Source organism: Eucalyptus grandis, chromosome 5, assembly GCF_016545825.1.
Source record: "Eucalyptus grandis isolate ANBG69807.140 chromosome 5, ASM1654582v1, whole genome shotgun sequence".
NCBI classification, from domain to species: domain Eukaryota; kingdom Viridiplantae; phylum Streptophyta; class Magnoliopsida; order Myrtales; family Myrtaceae; genus Eucalyptus; species Eucalyptus grandis.
Window position 1 is genome coordinate 7,428,252 of NC_052616.1, and position 16,998 is coordinate 7,445,249.

At 42.5% G+C, this 16,998-nt stretch overlaps 2 protein-coding genes across 2 annotated transcripts; both read left to right on the forward strand.

Moving 5' to 3' along the window:
- Positions 1-3,015: 3,015 nt before the first annotated feature.
- LOC104443783 (protein P21) lies at positions 3,016-3,932 on the forward strand. The gene has a single exon (XM_010057309.3). It carries the CDS (start codon positions 3,065-3,067, stop codon positions 3,770-3,772), a length of 708 nt encoding a protein of 235 aa, XP_010055611.2. The 5' UTR covers positions 3,016-3,064; the 3' UTR covers positions 3,773-3,932.
- A 4,473-nt stretch (positions 3,933-8,405) lies between these two features.
- LOC104443785 (elicitor-responsive protein 3) lies at positions 8,406-11,027 on the forward strand. Its single transcript, XM_010057310.3, has 5 exons — positions 8,406-8,580; positions 9,434-9,499; positions 9,731-9,857; positions 10,323-10,437; positions 10,683-11,027. Exons 1-5 carry the CDS (start codon positions 8,514-8,516, stop codon positions 10,749-10,751), a joined length of 444 nt encoding a protein of 147 aa, XP_010055612.1. The 5' UTR covers positions 8,406-8,513; the 3' UTR covers positions 10,752-11,027.
- Positions 11,028-16,998: the final 5,971 nt, after the last annotated feature.

The following is a 16,998-nucleotide window of genomic DNA, read 5'->3' on the forward strand; positions in this document are numbered from 1 at the left end:
TGTCGTTTTAGCTTTGCAATTTGACAAGCGACAATGGGTTAGGACTTTCATAGGAAGAATCCACCGATGTCTAAAGCAAGACGCCACGGTTAGGCGCAGCCGACTCGTTTTATTATTGAAGAGAAATCGTTGTTTTCTGTGGGATGGAGTCTCCATATAGACTTGTAGAAAGCAGTCTTTGTGGAAAGTTTATCGTCTCTCTCGTGGAATGATGCTGCCTACTTTGTCCAAGTCAAAGGTTTCGATCGTGACACGATCGTTTTTCTCCACTCTTTTCACATGCTTAGTTGATTCACACGCGTCTGGGAATGAAGAAGCTCCAGCATCGCATGTGGTCGAGTACTTCGGACGAGGGGAAAAGTCAAGAAGGTGCTGCAATCTTCGCTGGTCCCGGAAGAAGGAAAGGAGAAATTGAAGGGCACAAATCTTAAGCAAATTGCTTCTTTTTTGAATTTGTTATGGTTATTTCAGAGCACATACATCTAAACTACGCCCCTGTCGGAGTGTAGAGTGTTATGCCCGTACACGAATTTAGCTTTTGGAAATAGATCATTTTAATATATATGGGTAGTGAGTGATTTTTGCTCTCGCCAACATCGATGGCCAGTGCCAAGCCCAGCTCCGAGCGGGTTCAACAACCCGCGCACCATGTTTAAGGCCGACCCATATTGTTGCAACCTTCGAAGCTGTGGTTCTACTAATTCCTTGACAGTTTTTGAAGATAGGTGCCTGGACGATTATAGTTATCCTAAGGATTATTGGACCAATATGTTTATATGCCCATATGAGACTAATTATGAGATTATGTCTTGCCCTTGCTACTTTTAAGTTTGTACAACAAATAAAATAATGTGTACTGACACAATGAAGACGTAGTTATTAGTTATAATCATCAATGTAGCAATTGAATAAGTGTTTGGAGCTATTTGGGCATCATCACTCTCTATTCATGAGATAAAACAAGGAAAGTCTCCGTGAATTTGCTTATGTATGATCCAACACCCTTTCTCTAGGTGACACAAAAGGCTAGTGTAATTCTTTGAATGATACTCAACTCGCCTTTAACCTATCTTTAAGTTGTTCTTAACATTGTGTGAAGACTACTTAAAAGATTCACACAATTCACTAATCCACACCGTATTTGAATATATGTCTTGACGTAAAGCTCGATAAAGATTAAACGGGTGAGTTGAACTGTGCTCTAATTCAATCAAATTAAAATTGGATCTTAAGCAAAGCCATAACCATCTCGGGATTTCTCCGAGGTTGATGTAAATGAAGTCTTCGACTTGATTCAGTAACATTTTATTCCATGTCTTGATATGTGAAGTCTTCGACTCGATTCAGTAACATTTTTTTTCCATGTCTTGATATGACAAGGATGGACAATGTCGACAGAAAGCGTAGGACCGACATGTTAATGAGCCGATCCTACCAGAGCAAGTTATGAAGTGCTTTGCTTGGGGCGTAGGACCGACATCAAAGAAGAAGGGACCGAGAACGATTCGCGCATCTAAGCACCACTACTCGTTCAAGCCATGGAATTTCTCTCCTCCCCGTGAAATACGGGTCTGGAATCCGAATATGCAACCAAATATCCAATGGAAGGACCTTATCCCCCTCCCTCTCGCTGTAGCAGGAGGAGATTTTCTTCGGCCAACCTTCTTGTCGGCATGCTGTAAATCGCAGACACCCTTCCGAGTGTCTCCCGCATGGAGTAACACTAGGGGCTTAGGCACGTCGCCCCGTCGGTGGAATGCCCGTAGACACATGACAGATTTGCGCATGCGCGAGTATTAGTTGTTGAAAAACTTCATTATATGTAATTCGATCCTAAGAATTATTAGTACTGGGCACACAAAAGCAACAAAATAGAGAGTAAAGGTGAGAAAGAGAAATCAAGACATAAGATTCATTCTGATTCATTCTTAAACTAAAGTTACAGCGAACAGAGAATTCCACCAAAATTAGCACATCCCATCTCTCTATTAAAATCTCAATTACAAGAGAGAGATTATAATAGGTAGTATAAGTTATTCATAGGCTCTCACCCAAATTACCAGTAAAACATAGGTTTCAACTATAAAACCCCGTTGGCTGCTGAGGGCGTTGCCCTCTAAACCTCTGCAGAGCAAGACTCTCAACCCTTCTTGTTAATGGGGAGTATGAACTACACTCTAGCAAGAATGTTATCATTTTTAAAATTTCCGAAAGACACATGATGGATGTCAAATGGAAACATCCATTTTCAAAACACGAGTCTTAATTGACTAGCACCCTAAGAGAAGTGTTTTAACATTCTCCTTTAAAATAAAAAATAAAAATAAAAAAGAAAGGAAAAATACTGCAGACCGCAACCTTGGAAAAATCAAGTCCACGCGAATGCCACAAAATTTCAGCTTTAAACTAATAAAACAAGCTCGTCTTGAGGTCCCTGGCTTTTACAAGCACGGCTTCTTTGACCAATTCAATCATTAGACTTTTAGGGAAATTGTTATGACCACTCAAAAAGTCTATGGCTTCTCCGCTGATGAAGGAAGCGATACATCTCAAATTACATGCTGACATTCATTGGCAAGAATGATTCTAGTGTTATGTTAGACTCGACATCATATTGGACTGAGTCGAGTGTGCAAATGATGCAGGATATCACGATCCATGTTAGGAGGTTGACACCCGCTGTTGCTCAAAGCCCTCGAGCTTTTCGCACGAGAAAGAATCGATGGTCACGAACGCGAGATGGAGACCATCATCAATAGAATCTGAACTTTTTACATGGCCGGATGATTCATCAGTGACGTGTACACAATAACATTTATGACGCAATTTATCCTCGTGCCGTTTTAATGTTTTGCTTGACTGGTAAATGGGCCATATCGTTCCCCAATTTTCCAAGGACTGACGAGCGAAGACTCCTGCAACCCCTACGCTGTTACGAGTCCGCGTCCTCAAAAGACCGGCAGAACACGTCAGTCATCGCTTTACCATTGGATTCCTCTATTTATATGGAGGCCTTTGGCGATGAGCTGAAGCACCAAAGCTTGCACAGTAGGCCTTGCCCTACATGTTCAATTCCCCAAAATCACAAAAGATGAGGTTCTTCACGAATCTGTCCGTCCCCTCTTTCTTCTTCCTGCTGATCAGCTGCTCGACTCTCGCTCGGGCAGCTAGGTTCGACATCACCAACAACTGCCCCTACACCGTGTGGGCCGCTGCCGTCCCGGGCGGCGGGAGGCAGCTCGACCACAGCCAGACGTGGCCCCTTGACGTCCCCGCTGGCACGCAGGGAGCGCGGATCTGGGCCCGCACCAACTGCCACTTCGACGGGGCCGGGAAGGGGAGATGCGAGACTGGCGACTGTGGTGGGCTCCTCCAGTGCCAGGCCTATGGTGTGTCCCCCAACACGCTGGCCGAGTTCGGCCTGAACCAGTACATGAACATGGACTTCATCGACATGTCGCTGATTGACGGCTTCAATGTCCCGATGGAGTTCAGCTCGACCTCCGGTGGGTGCAACCGGGTGATCAAGTGCACGGCCGACATCATAGGGCAGTGCCCGGCCGCCCTGAAGGTCCCGGGTGGGTGCAACGGGCCTTGCCCGATCTTCAAGACGGAGGAGCATTGTTGCAATTCCGGTAGTTGCGGGCCGACTGATTATTCCAGGTACTTCAAGGATAGGTGTCCGGATGCTTACAGTTACCCCAAGGATGATGCTACCAGTGTTTTCACCTGCCCTGGAGGGACAAATTATAAGGTTGTCTTCTGTCCTTGAAGACATGACTGATGAGCAGTTCATCCTTCCACGATGAGCGAAACTCCACGACAAATAAAACCAGTCATGTACCTTGTAATAGATGCATAATGAAGCCTTCTCTTGATGAGCACGGTAGATAATGTGCAGGGGATATATACGTAAATAAAATGCATGTATTTTCTCATTGCATGTAAGTACTTCTCTTTCATGCTAGATCTTTCTATTATAACACAGTGGCGGGCATAACCTCTAATGTTATTTTTGAGTAGAAGGCATCGGGATTGGAACATGAGATTAACTGCATTCATACTAAGCACTTAGTCACTCAGGCAATTGTATGGCCACCAGAACAAGTATTAGGATAAAATAGGGTATTATGAGACAAAATTCCTCGTCCTTCCTTTGGCCGAGATATGGTCACATGCTATCCCGTCATATGTTTGGTAAATTTAAGTTAGGAAAGGAAAAAAAATAAAAAATAAAAAAAAGTTCAAATAAATTGCCTAGAAACCCATCTAGGGATTTTGGTCACCACCATTGCCATGCTACCTACCACCGTGGTGCTCCCCTCTCCATGGCGACCACCATATTATGGTGGTTGACAAGGGGGTGCCGCCTCAAAGTAGCAGGGCAGTCGCTTGAGGATGGAGAACACCGTGGTGGTCGCTTGGTTTCAAATCTAAAAAATGATTTGAAATTGTTTGCCCGAGAGATGTCTCGAATTGAAAAGAAATTGATACAAAAAAGAATTATGCAGCGAGAGAGGGAGAAGTTGCCATGATTGAACCATCATGCCACGTAGGAAAAGGAAGTGCTAGTGTGCCATGTAGAATGGCCGGCATCCATGTTAGCAATATATAGCCAAATAGACTCAATTAGCAAAAAGTAAAAATGTTTGGTATTTGATTGGCAAAATTGAAAGATTTATGACTTGTATTAGAAAAAATGCAATAGGTTTAGATTTTTTTGAACAATTTTCTCAAATTTATCTGGTCCAAGATCTGCCACCAAATGCTAGAAAGGATAAAGCCTCTTATCTAGTCCACCCAATCCGCCGTTCGGTCTTTCAAAAATAATTTTGGACAGTGCATGCCTTTCTGCCCATCCAAAGTCGGTTCCAAGCTAATCTAAATAAAGAAAATTTCAATTTTGGACAGTGCATGACTTTCTACACATCCAAAGTCGGTTCCAAGCGAATCTAAATAAAGAAAATCTCAGTTTTGGACGGTGCATGACTTTCTGCCCATCCAAAGTCAGTTCCAAACTAATCTAAACAAAGAAAATTTCAGGCGTTCAGGATCTTCATACAAATGTAGCAACTTTCCCAAGTCATTCGTATGTCTAGACACGTGAGCTGTTGTGCGGAAGAACAGTAAGAGAACCAAAACCATAGACACTTTCAGCGAGCAATGAGCAACCCGCTTCACTGAAGTTTGTACTCTCTACTCTGTCTTGATTGCGCATCTTTACTCTTGAAAACATTGGAGATATTCTAGGTTTCGTATCTGCAAGTGTTATGAAACTCAGTTAGAGAGATGCGAGACTAGCCTATAGAGTTTCTTTAGAGGACCTGACTTTGGGTGGAGGTGTGCCGGCAGGTTGGAACCGATCAAGTTTCTTCAGAAGACCTGTCTTGACCAGAAGCAACAACGTTCGGATCAGGATCATCTTTCGATCCGAATAATTTTAAACCGATCCCTCCTGATCGTTTCGGTTCCAGCCACTTTTTACGGCAGAGATTTTTGTTCCGGCGCATAAGGATGAGGAAGATTGAGCAACCTGTTCTGTTCTTGGGTTACACCCGAAGTTCAATCGTCTCTCACGAAATTATCCAGTGATTTTCAATTATGAAAGACCTAGACAAGGTTCGGACTTGTCTATGCCCGGTGGCTTGAACTGTTCTTATCTTTCTCGACTAGGACGATCCAAGCCCATGTTGGATTATATCCCTAAATGGTTTTGAATTTTGATGATAACAAAACTTGATCCAGATATCTACTAAAATTATTCGAGTGTGCAGGTGGTCATATTTAAACCGTGCAAAGGCCCAGTCCCAATTCCACCAACGCTTTGAGTTAAGTTTCACCAAGTCTGGAAATTCTGCGGAATAAAGGGTGTCTAACCACTTGGTTTTGCAAAACAGTCTAACTTGATCGTTGAATATTTTTCCATAAATGGATTTGACAACTGTTGGAATTTCTAAATTGGAGACCCGCTCATAACATTAAAGTAGGGGTATCAAAAACCGAACCAAATCGAACCGAAAAATTCGGTTTTTTTTTTTCGGTTTGGTTTTCATTCGGTTCGATTCTCAATAAAAATCAAAATTTTTGTTATCGGTTCGGTTTTTATCAGTTAACTGAACCAAACCGAATCAACAAACCGATAAGAGCTTATTTCTTAGAAATGAAAAATATATACAATAGAAAAAAATCGAAAAAAAAATAAATGCAAAAAATTGAAAACCAAAAACCAAAAAATCGAACCGAAATTTCAATTCAGTTTGTATTCAGTTCAATTCAAAAGTTTTTCTTAACGGTTCGATTTGGTTCGATTTTTCAAAAAAATCAAATCGAACCGAACCGTTGACACAACTATATTAAATTACGATGTTCCACTGTTATTTATGCCGGAAATCTCTGTTCACTCAAGAGATTGGCGAGATGATGTTGCCAAAATCTGACATCAATAGAAGATAACGTGTCTCACTAGAAAACCGGATAGACACCCCTGATTGATGGAAGGTTCTGCACATGTTTTTCAAGGGTTTTTGTCGGCATTGTTTTTATAGAGAATTAGATGGACGTAATGGCATCATGATACAAGTGTTGTTCGAATTTGGAGCTTTATTAATTGGAGAAAAATTCGGCCAGAAGTGATATAATCGAGAAAGGCAAAAGCAAGATAATTGGAGCATTGTTGAGAGGTTTTTGAGTCCGTCTTTTTTGTGAGCTTGTCGACTCTATTTTTTGTTTTTTCTTTTCAGATAAGAAAAAGCACAGACCCATTAATAAAGGCACAAGAGAAGTTATTATATTAAAAATTAAGACATTTGTCAGGATAAAAGACAAAAAGTATGCGGTGACTATTTATGAGTACTTACAAATGTGTTCAAAAATTTGGGAAGAGCGTCTATTTTTGTTTTGTACAAGGTATTGAAACGACTATCAATCTATCTCAAGATTGTTATAGTAGTCAAAGCAGCAGGTTCTAAATGTGTGACAAGGTCATATTTGTACTCTTAGCATAATTAGTGGATTTGGGTTTTTAAATTTGAAAGAGAGGAGTAGACCCATCCAAACTGTATCTCTGTAAATACCATTCAAATTTCTTTTTCCTAGAACTTTTTAATTTCTGCCGCAAGGTTTTTTTTTTTTTTTTGGTCGGAAAATTTCTGCCAGTAGTTCACTTTGCGCATAAAAGCAATGTTTTTTTTTTGGGGGGTTGGTTCTCAAAATTACTTTTTGATTTCTTGAAATACCAATTCACTCCCTCCAATTCTACCTCAAAGATGATTAAAGGATATAAATGTCAGTCAGACCTACCTACAGAAGAAACGTGAATTGCCAAGTATATAGTGAACACAATTTTAAAAAGTTATCGGAATTTATATTATGCCGTCATTATTTTCTTGTAATCTAATCAAGATAATCTCTCAATCGGCGAATCTCTCGAGATATTCTAAACACCTTGTCATCGCATATTGGATGAGGACGTGAAGCTTGATTCTTATAGCCAATTTGGTATAACCATGACAGAATTGTTGTTAGACTGTGAATTGATTGTGTTGTGAGGGGTCATTAGTTGTATTTGTGGCGATATGTGTTTTAAAATCACAATACCAAAAATTGGGTGGGTCGACTTCTTAAAAGGTAAAGTACGCTATTGCAGCCGTGAAGTATATGCAAAGCACCTTACAAAATCTGTAGCCTTTTCATGACTAATGCTGCTATGTAAAAGTTATACCAAAAAAATCCAAGTATGTGATAAATCAAAGTCAGGTCATCAATCACAACACGAGCTTGTTTAAAATGTTCCAGAGTGATTAATTTTTTCTTGGTAATATGAAATTGCTAAATTGAAAATATTTCCTTTACATTCACCGATTTGAAAGCTTATAATGGGAAGTCAAAACCTATGCGCTCAAAAATTGAAACAAAACGAGTAATATTAGGTATATTAAGATCAATTTCATGAATTAGTATAGGAAGTACAGAGATAGATCTAACTTTTAAAGAAATATATCATATTCAATAATAGTCAATAAAACCGTCTTATCATTATTATTAAAAATTCAATCCACATTGGATACAATTAATCCGATGCATCTAGACCGTTGGATCTCGTGGGGTTCCACGTGAACCCAACAATCTCATTCTATCTCTGGCGCTCCCTGAACGAACGAACGAACGAACGTGCTTGCCAGCGTGGCAAAAGTACGGGCCCATGCCCTCCCACGTGGCCCACCTCTCATTGGCGCCGCAAGCGACTAACGACTAACAAAAAGTCAACCGCGGTCTCCTCCTCGTTTCCCGGCTGGACGGCCGGCCACTTGCCACTTGCCACCTGTCCCGATCCGGTTCGTATCCGGACCGGTTCTGCCCGTGGCAGCTCCCGTATAAAGACGACAGCCGGTCAACTCCTGCGTCCCACGTTGGCTGCTTTCGTCGTCCTCGTTGTCCGAAAGATCCCAGAATCTCGAGAAGCGATCGAATTCGCTCCGCCCCTCCGCCCGTCCGTCCCGTCCGGAAACGAAGACATGCCTCAGGGAAAGCTCGAAGTTCTCCTCGTCGCCGCCAAGGGCCTCGAGAACTCGGATTTTCTCAGTACGTTCCTGGCGCTTTTTCGTCTTCCTTTTCATGATTGTCGGATGCATCTTCGGAGCAGATTCTTTCTTTTTCGCGCGTTTTCGTCAGATGGGTATGTCGTGATCGTCGGGTTTTGGTCGTTTCCGAAATCTGGATCGGGATGGGTTTTGGATCTTTAGAACGAACGATGTATACGCGGAGCATGTTTTACCCGCTATGGAATGGAAAAGGTGGCCGCGGATTTGATTCCGAGGACCGCTGACGAGGAGTGTTTCGTGAGATCGTTGTGGATGCAGTGATTTCGAGATGATTTTTGATCATTTTGTCGTTGAGTTGGGCTGTGATCGTTCTGTTTCGTTCGGTAGATCCGTGTGACGTTTGTCTTGGTTATCATCTGCTCTCTGATCCAGTGATCCGTGACTGGTTGTCGTCATTACCATCATCGCATCATGCTATTAAGGCCGCGAAATTCCATTGGGATACCTCTCGATTCCTCTATATCAATTTGAATTTATTGTGAGAGGAAGATACATGCTGCATTGTATTTGGCTTGAATTGTGAAAATGCAGTTACCCGCAAGATCTATCTGCATGTACTGATAAAATGCGTGAATCCAAAACTTTGAGGAAGTTTGAGAAACTGAGGTGTAGTGCATCAATTTACAGACCGAGAAAATTAGCTCCGTTTTCTTTCATTTTGCTTGAGCTTTGATGACTGGCTATTGAATGCCCTGTTCAAGGGTGCTTCGTTTAGTCAATGTTTTCATTTTTTAGGAAAAATATTGCAAATTTACTTTATGTCCTGCACAGATTTTGCTGTTCTAACGAAATGTATTTTGGGTTTTAATTTCTTTTGATACTTAAATGTGTAGGTAACATGGACCCCTATGTCATCCTTATATGCCGCACTCAGGAGAAGAAAAGCAGTGTTGCACAAGGTTGGCACCATTTAGATTCATCATTGTGTTCGCTTGAGTTTGATTACTGATTGTAGATGAACTAAATGGCATATGATCTGCAAATGCGTTGGCAACTAATACCTTGTCGAGCTTTAGGGCCTAATATGCAATTGCATTGGACATTTCAATGGGCAACGTCCTGGTTGGTGCCCGATAGATATGCATCCTAAAACATATATTTTAAAAGCATCTTTGAAATAAATGATGCAGGACAAGGGGCCGAGCCAGAGTGGAACGAGACTTTCCTGTTCACGGTGTCTGATGGAGTTTCAGAGCTCAGATTGAAATTAATGGACAGTGACAACTTTTCTTCAGATGATTTTGTAGGCGAAGCAACGTGAGTATTTTGAATCATCCAGCACATATTTGTCCCGATTTCTTGTTTCTTTCCCTGATCAGTCCCAGCGATGTTGATTTTCATCTGCTACATCTCTTTGCTTCAGCTGAATGTGTAGAAGTTCTGCCTATAGCTAACCAAAGAAATAAGACATTGCCAATTGACTGCAAAAAGCAGTTATGTGGAACTGTTACTGATGTTTCCGCAAGTTTCTAGCAGAATTTCCGCTGTTACTTACACAAGCATCACACTCATTCAGATGTCAATTGGCTTTTCCAATAGGTCAGAATCAGCGGATGACTAACCATCCAAGAGACATAAGAATCAAGATCTTAGGAGGAGAAATAGCAAGTTTGATAATAGAACTTGAAGCCCCAACGCATTCAAAGTGATGCAACAATCTTTTTTTCCACAATGCAAGAATGATGAAGTGACTTTCATATTTGGATTTTTGGGTTCTTGCAGGATTCCTTTGGAGCCAGTCTTCACGGAAGGTAGTCTCCCTCCTGCGGCATACAATGTGGTCAAGGATGAAGAATACCGTGGAGAGATTAGAGTCAGTCTCACCTTTACTCCTGAGGTAATTCTCTTGCATTCGTCTGCTCTGTCCATTATTATTTTGAAGGAAGCCCGAGAATGGTTCAAGAGATGGCTATAACGACGAGGAGTGCCTATCAAAACTTTGGTGGACTTTGATGCTGATCGGAGTCCTGTCTTTGATCCTACTTGACGATTGAGATGGTGCTAACCTCTCGATTCATGGGAAAGAAGATTGAATTTGGTTAGCTGATTTTACATCTATTGATTCTTGGCCCTTCATCACAGGAACGCAATGAGCGAGACTTTCAGCCAGAGGAAAGCTACGGCGGATGGAAACAGTCTTCATTTGAATGAGCAACGACCGGGCCCTTCCAGTTGCTTTGAAATTACTTCCATTTGATGCATCCTGAAAGGCAAAGAAGAGGTGTAGTTCTCATCTATATTCTTTGCATTTTGTGGATCATAACGGAGGTTGAGCGGATGTGTTTTGAATTTCGATGTTACGGATTGGGATCTTTTGTTGTCTGATATCTGTTGAAGCGCCTTGAACTATCGCGCTTGCATTTTCGAATCTGTGTTTCTGGTTCACCATTCCTTTTCTGCATTGTACTCGCGCCCCGTGTTTGAGTATCTGATGTCTTGCTTATGGTGATGAGGTTTGAGGGAGAGAAAGAATGAGAAAGACAAGTGACTAAACGGCGATTAAAATGGTAGGAATCTCACCCTTGCGATGTAGTAAATTTTCAAGAAGCTGGCAGGTAACCTTGAACACAAAGCTTGTTCTGACATTGCGTTGGCGATGCAATGACATTGCGACAAATTAGGATCATTTGCATTATAAGTCTTGAAATAGATAAAAAGGCGATGAACAATAGAAGCGCGAAATAATGAGTTGTAGTATTTGAGGGTGTCATAAAAGTCAAAGCTCGCGGCGGCCCGACCTATCCTAAAATTTAGGGTATTTGGGGGCTGGGCCATAGTCATCTTTGGGTAGGCATTTTTAGATGTTGGTATTAATAGGGTTGGGGTAGGGTATGGTAAAGGTGGGCTAGATCGGTGCGGGTTTTTTTGACACCCTAATGTATAGTAGCTTTGAATAAATTTCTGATTTTGCCCCTTTGGTGAAATCATTTTATGATATTCAAGTCTGACCTGGCCCATGTTGAGTCAAGGTCAATCGCGCCTCCGTAGGGTCTTGGGTTTGGTCAAGTATCATGAGAACTCGGCCTGGCCCGACCCCTTCATACCCCCAAGTAGTATTGACAAACAATATCAGCCACAAGGCCTGTGAAGATTATGTCCAGTAGTGTGCAATAACTGAACAAAGAGAATATGCGAACATAAAGCAGAAAATAATGTGTACCGGAATAGATGATGTTTGGAGGAAAAGAATGGTATCAACTTGGATATCGCGAATTTAATATGGTGACAGTTGCGAACCTCATGGTGATGATTGATTTCGACGTTGAACTTGACCTCGATCGTGCAAATCCAATTTGAGAGATAGTAGAATGAGTGAAAATCTGATCTATATCATGTGGATCGCCATAACCCTCACATCAAGGAATGATAAAGACTGCTAGAACTTAATGATGCATTGACATGGCTTATCTCCATCTGTATTAAGGATCTAGTTCTTGTTCAGGAATTGCAAACTAGGTTAGTGCCTCTGTAATTGAACTGGACCCAACCAACCCGGTCAGCTTCCCAAGTGCGCCAACGAAACCGGTGGCATGCTCAGTTTTTTTTTTTAAATCATTAATATTCAAGACAAAATTGAATATGTTTTTGATAATCAATGTGTTTCTACAATCAATGAGTTATGTATAATATTGCAAGTTTCACAGAGATTTTTCCAATTTGTAGTAAAATTTGGTTAGAGTGAGCAACTACTGTCGTGTTTTGATTTGCTCTTATCATCTTAATCACATGCATGAGTGAAATGGGAGTTGTGCGACTAATACTTGTTTGGGATGCATGTGTGAAATTTGAAGTGGGAGATAAATTAAGGCTTTTTAATACAGATTTTAAGTAATAAAAAAAATTAAAGAAAAATTGGTCCAGTTTAGATAGTTTGGGTGGATGGTTCCACGCATAGAACTGGAAACTGGATTGAAATTCACGAAGTCCAATTTTATAGAACCAAGGACCGACTGGTGTCCCTGAGAACCGTACAATCCGGATGGTTCTTTTTGCCCATCCTGATTCCATACCGATTCCAAAGAACAAAGATCATTTCTCATGGCCTATTAGCAATGGAAGGTGCCATCAACAGGATCGTTGTGGACAGAAACCCAAGATTCGCGAACCTACTCGACCATGGTCGATCAGGTCAGCTTCTTATAGCCACGAATAACAGTGTCGACGTGCACATGTATAAGCAAACAAGCCAGTGAATCCTCGTGCTCGTGTATCATTGTCCTTTTCCACTTGAAAACTTCGTTTGATAAAGCAATGGGAGGCGCCACGTGATCGAATAGTTGGAAACTCTCCAAAATGGATCTAAAATCTGCAAATGTACCAAAAATCTTTCTGCTGATTCCTCTCTGTCTAATTGCTCTATTCATATAAAACGCAGACAACTGACCGGAACCGAACCGTGAAATATGGCCCCGCAAAGCTGTTCCGGATCGTGTTTTCGGGTCGAGCCTGATTTTTTCACACCTCTACATAGATCACGACAGCTTCATATTCACCTCAAGCTATTTTCTGGCGAATTCAAGTCCACGCTAATCTCTTCATTTCCTCATGCTACTTGCAAGATAGTGCTCTGTCTCTTCTTGAAGTAGAATGACACAGAGTCACAATCTCACCCGTTCTCAATAGAAAAGCCATCAATGACTCATGCAGCACATGTCAGGCTGACCTGCCCACAGTACCTTGAATCTATATAATAATCTTTACATAAATTTCTGAAACCTGGTTAATTAAATACAAAAGCGAAATGGAATTGCTCCACTGAGCAATCCTTCAAAACCCCTTTTCACATTTTCCCTCCTTGTCGTCACGGAACATCAGGTCCTTCCAAATGGCATCATTCGACCCCTCGAGAGATCAGATCAAAGAGCAAGAAGACAACATTCAATCAGAATATTAGGCAGTAAGGTTCGATAGGAACCAAGATGATGCAATTCCCTTGTCTATCTCTCTGGCTTATTCGATAATGACGCAGCAATCAGTTGGTTTAATTATAGGGTGACTATGGAGATTCTTTGTTTTGACTTCCTTAAATAAATTGCTGGACGTGTCTGCCTGAACAGTGCTAGTCGGTGGCAAAACATAATTTAATGTTTGATTTTTTGCATTTTCTGTCGGGAACCTCCCACTTCGCTTGGTCCAGACCCCATCCACTTTTCAAACCCCTTGTTCTTTCTTTTTGTATGATGCAGAATTTTCTGATTGGTCCAGGACTTGGATTTGTACTTCCCAACTAACGTTTCCTCTTGGGTTTGTTTTGTATCACCATGGATGTTGATCTTCCCAATTATGCCATCTGCTCCGCCGGAGTTTCTCCGGAGTCATGAGTGCCGACCGGTGACCGGAGGAGGGTGTAGTGGTGTTTCCCTTTCTGTGTAATTGGATGGATCAAGAACGAACAATTTCTACCAGTATATTCTTCAACCTTATGTAAACAAAACCTCTTCGTTGACAATTCTGTACAGTCGAAATTTAGCTGGAATTCCAATGAGAAATCTCGCTAATAGTTCGAAAAGATATCGAAATTCAGCTCAAAATGTAAAATATGATTTCTCTTCAAATTTCAATAAACATATCTTCTATAGAACAGTGTCTACTATACACCCTTCACCAAATTACAAGAAAGAGCAGAAGATCACTATGAACTGCAAAACTTTGCATCACAAAAGACCAGCTCTTGGCGTCAGAAGATCAAGACGCTCGCCGATCAATTATGCAGAGGGTTTGGCCCGCCGGGCGTGGTTCTCATGGAGGCGCCGAAGACTGGGTTGGCATCACGGTCCCCACTCGATCCAACAGTGCCTTTAGCCAAGAGATGCAACCGCAGCGAGTGCTCCAACTGGGAGCGAAAATCCGGCCTTGTGGAGCGTTGCTTGAGATGCTCTTCTCGACGAAGATCACCTGCGAATCCGTGGATGTTTCGGCAACTCGAGAGCCGAGAAACGAACAGTAGCGTCATCAAGAAGAGAAATGGCAGCTTCCTGCTATGTGTTCTCATGATCTTCTTTTCTGAAGTGATTGATCTATGAAAGAAGACAGAAGAAAGGATGTGGACAGACAACGAACCGAAAGAAGGAAGTTCTGGGTCAGTGCTATAACGGGCAAAGCATCTCCAAGTTCAAGCCCTTTAAAACGAGATCGGGCAGATGCGAGTCAGTGGTGTGGAAGCAGCCAAAAGCCCGCAACTTGTTCCGCGCGCGTTGACGAAAAGCACCCCCGCGCGCCGAGGCGTTTCGAGAAGTCAAAGGCCATTGTCGTCCTTCCGCTGCTAAACTACCGGCTTATTTCAAAAGCCGAGACGCGGTTGTTCAAGCGTTATCGTCCGTTGACTTCGCATTAAAGATGGGATTGGACGCCCCTTGCGCGTGATCGGTCTGTACTTTTCTGCAATGAAGTTAGGGGAGGCGAAGGCTCGGGATTCCATCGGAAGACGCGCGAAGACGCGCGAGGCGGCGGCGACAGGTGGCGCAGCACGTGATCCCTGCGCCGCTCGTTGCTTCGTCGCATGTTCTTGCTGCTGTGGAGTCCAAAGGGTTATTAATTTTTATTCGCAAAGACGGCCATGGTTTGAATAAGGACTGTTTATTTAGTATTTGACATGACCCAGCACGATGGAGAAGTTGCATGACATTTCGAGCCATTGATGGTCAAAAGAGAGAGAGAAGTCTTGGGTGATTGGGCCCCGTTGGGCCCAGCCGGTGGCCCCGCCAGGCCCGCCGTACGTCATGGCACGGTGGAGCGGGGCCTTCTTATGGCCCATGTCCTTGACCTGATAGTACTTTTCCTGGTCGGCATACACTCCGGTGCCTCCGGCGGCCTCCGTGTCGTGGTTCTCGTTGATGGTGGTCATGTCCTGACAAGAGGCGTCGTACAGGATGTTGGGCAGCGGCATGGTGCTGCGTCCCATGGGCGGGCTGGGGATGTCCGGCGGGCTGTACACTTGGCCTCCCCATTCAACGTAAGTGGCCAGGTCGCACAAGCCGCCGCCGGAGAATATTACTCGCGGCCAAAACCCTACTGCCGTGTAGTCTTCACCAAGCTCTAGCCACCACAGTCCACTAGTCGGATCCTGTACACATACATATGCACACATATTAAAGAATGATGGGGCAGACTACAATAACGCATCACAATATGGAATCTGACGTGAAATTGAAGGCAAAACATAACAGGAATAGGGTTTCCATACGTCTAAATCTTACTCGATAAATGAAGTAATTATACGTGTACACTGGTCCTGGAGTTTTAGAGATGTTATGTAGAACCGCGTCCATCGGGTGGTCCGAGCGCACAAGAACAAATCCCGGACACTGCGCATTGAAGCAAGACGACTGGGCCGTCTACGTCCACAGGCTAAACGATTAGATCATTTGCCATTTTGTTGAAAGATGAAGAGAGCATCGCAAGCATACGAAGACTCACCTTGGTGAAAACGAAGAGATGTGTCTGGTAATGGGAGTACAAGGATGGATTCACCTGTGGAATGAGTGAATGTTCATGACCCAAAAGTTAGATACGGAAGGGGAGATTAGTCTGTTGACCTAAAAGCAACTGAAAAAAGCTGAACCATAGCAACATCTCCTCGTATTACAGTTTCACATAGGAAATTAGTACGAATGCATCTCAAGATTACATCGGATATCACTATGGTCAAGAGGAACGTAGGACAAAGGCTAACGCTGAACGATTAATCAAAGGATGAAATGACGTGTGCTGCTGACTTGATTTAAGTTGCTTACCACCCACCCAGCTTGAATGAAATCAGGGCCACTCTAGATCTTGATTTGGCCTCCGCTGTATTGTGACCCCTTGGCCCATGGCATTTCTACGCTGCTGACCATTCCCCCTCCATTGTACTTCTTCCCCGACCCAAATTTGGTCCGAACGATGGCAAGCTGTAACGAAAGCGAAAGAACACATTCATTAGTGCTCTTCACATGATCCGTGTCGCTGTCTTTTCTCCTGTTTGTTTGTTTGTTTTGTTTTGTTTGTTTGTTTGTTTGTTTTTTTTTTTTTAAGTGAGATAATTTGGAAAGTGCGTTTATGTTTTGATTTTCAAAAAGGTTTCAAAGGGGTTAGAACCTATCTTGCACTATTGAAATTTTCAGATTAAAGGTGACAACAAAACGGTGGTCGTCCATTGGATGAGCCCATCACCGTAGTTTCAATGGGTGCAAGGAGGAAGCCCAAAACCGGCAATATATTTAAGTTTAGACCCGTCTTTTGCAAACTAATCAAGGTTTCTTGAGACCAACCATGACTTTTGACTTGCAAACTAAGATTTAGAACTGTTTGGCCACTTAAATGGTAGGCGAGTAGTGCTTCCATTGGCATTTGTGGAGCAAGTTATTGACACTTGTCTAATTTGAAGAGATTGATGAGACTCTTGATGTCCTAAACCAAA

Excerpts from the sequence above, each read along its gene's own strand:
- LOC104443783 (XM_010057309.3), top strand. The coding sequence starts at position 3,065 with ATGTTCAATTCCCCAAAATCACAAAAGATGAGGTTCTTCACGAATCTG.
- LOC104443785 (XM_010057310.3), top strand. The coding sequence starts at position 8,514 with ATGCCTCAGGGAAAGCTCGAAGTTCTCCTCGTCGCCGCCAAGGGCCTC. Across the intron at positions 9,500-9,730 it reads GAAAAGCAGTGTTGCACAAG|GACAAGGGGCCGAGCCAGAG; the intron begins GTTGGCACCATT and ends TAAATGATGCAG. Across the intron at positions 9,858-10,322 it reads GATTTTGTAGGCGAAGCAAC|GATTCCTTTGGAGCCAGTCT; the intron begins GTGAGTATTTTG and ends GGGTTCTTGCAG.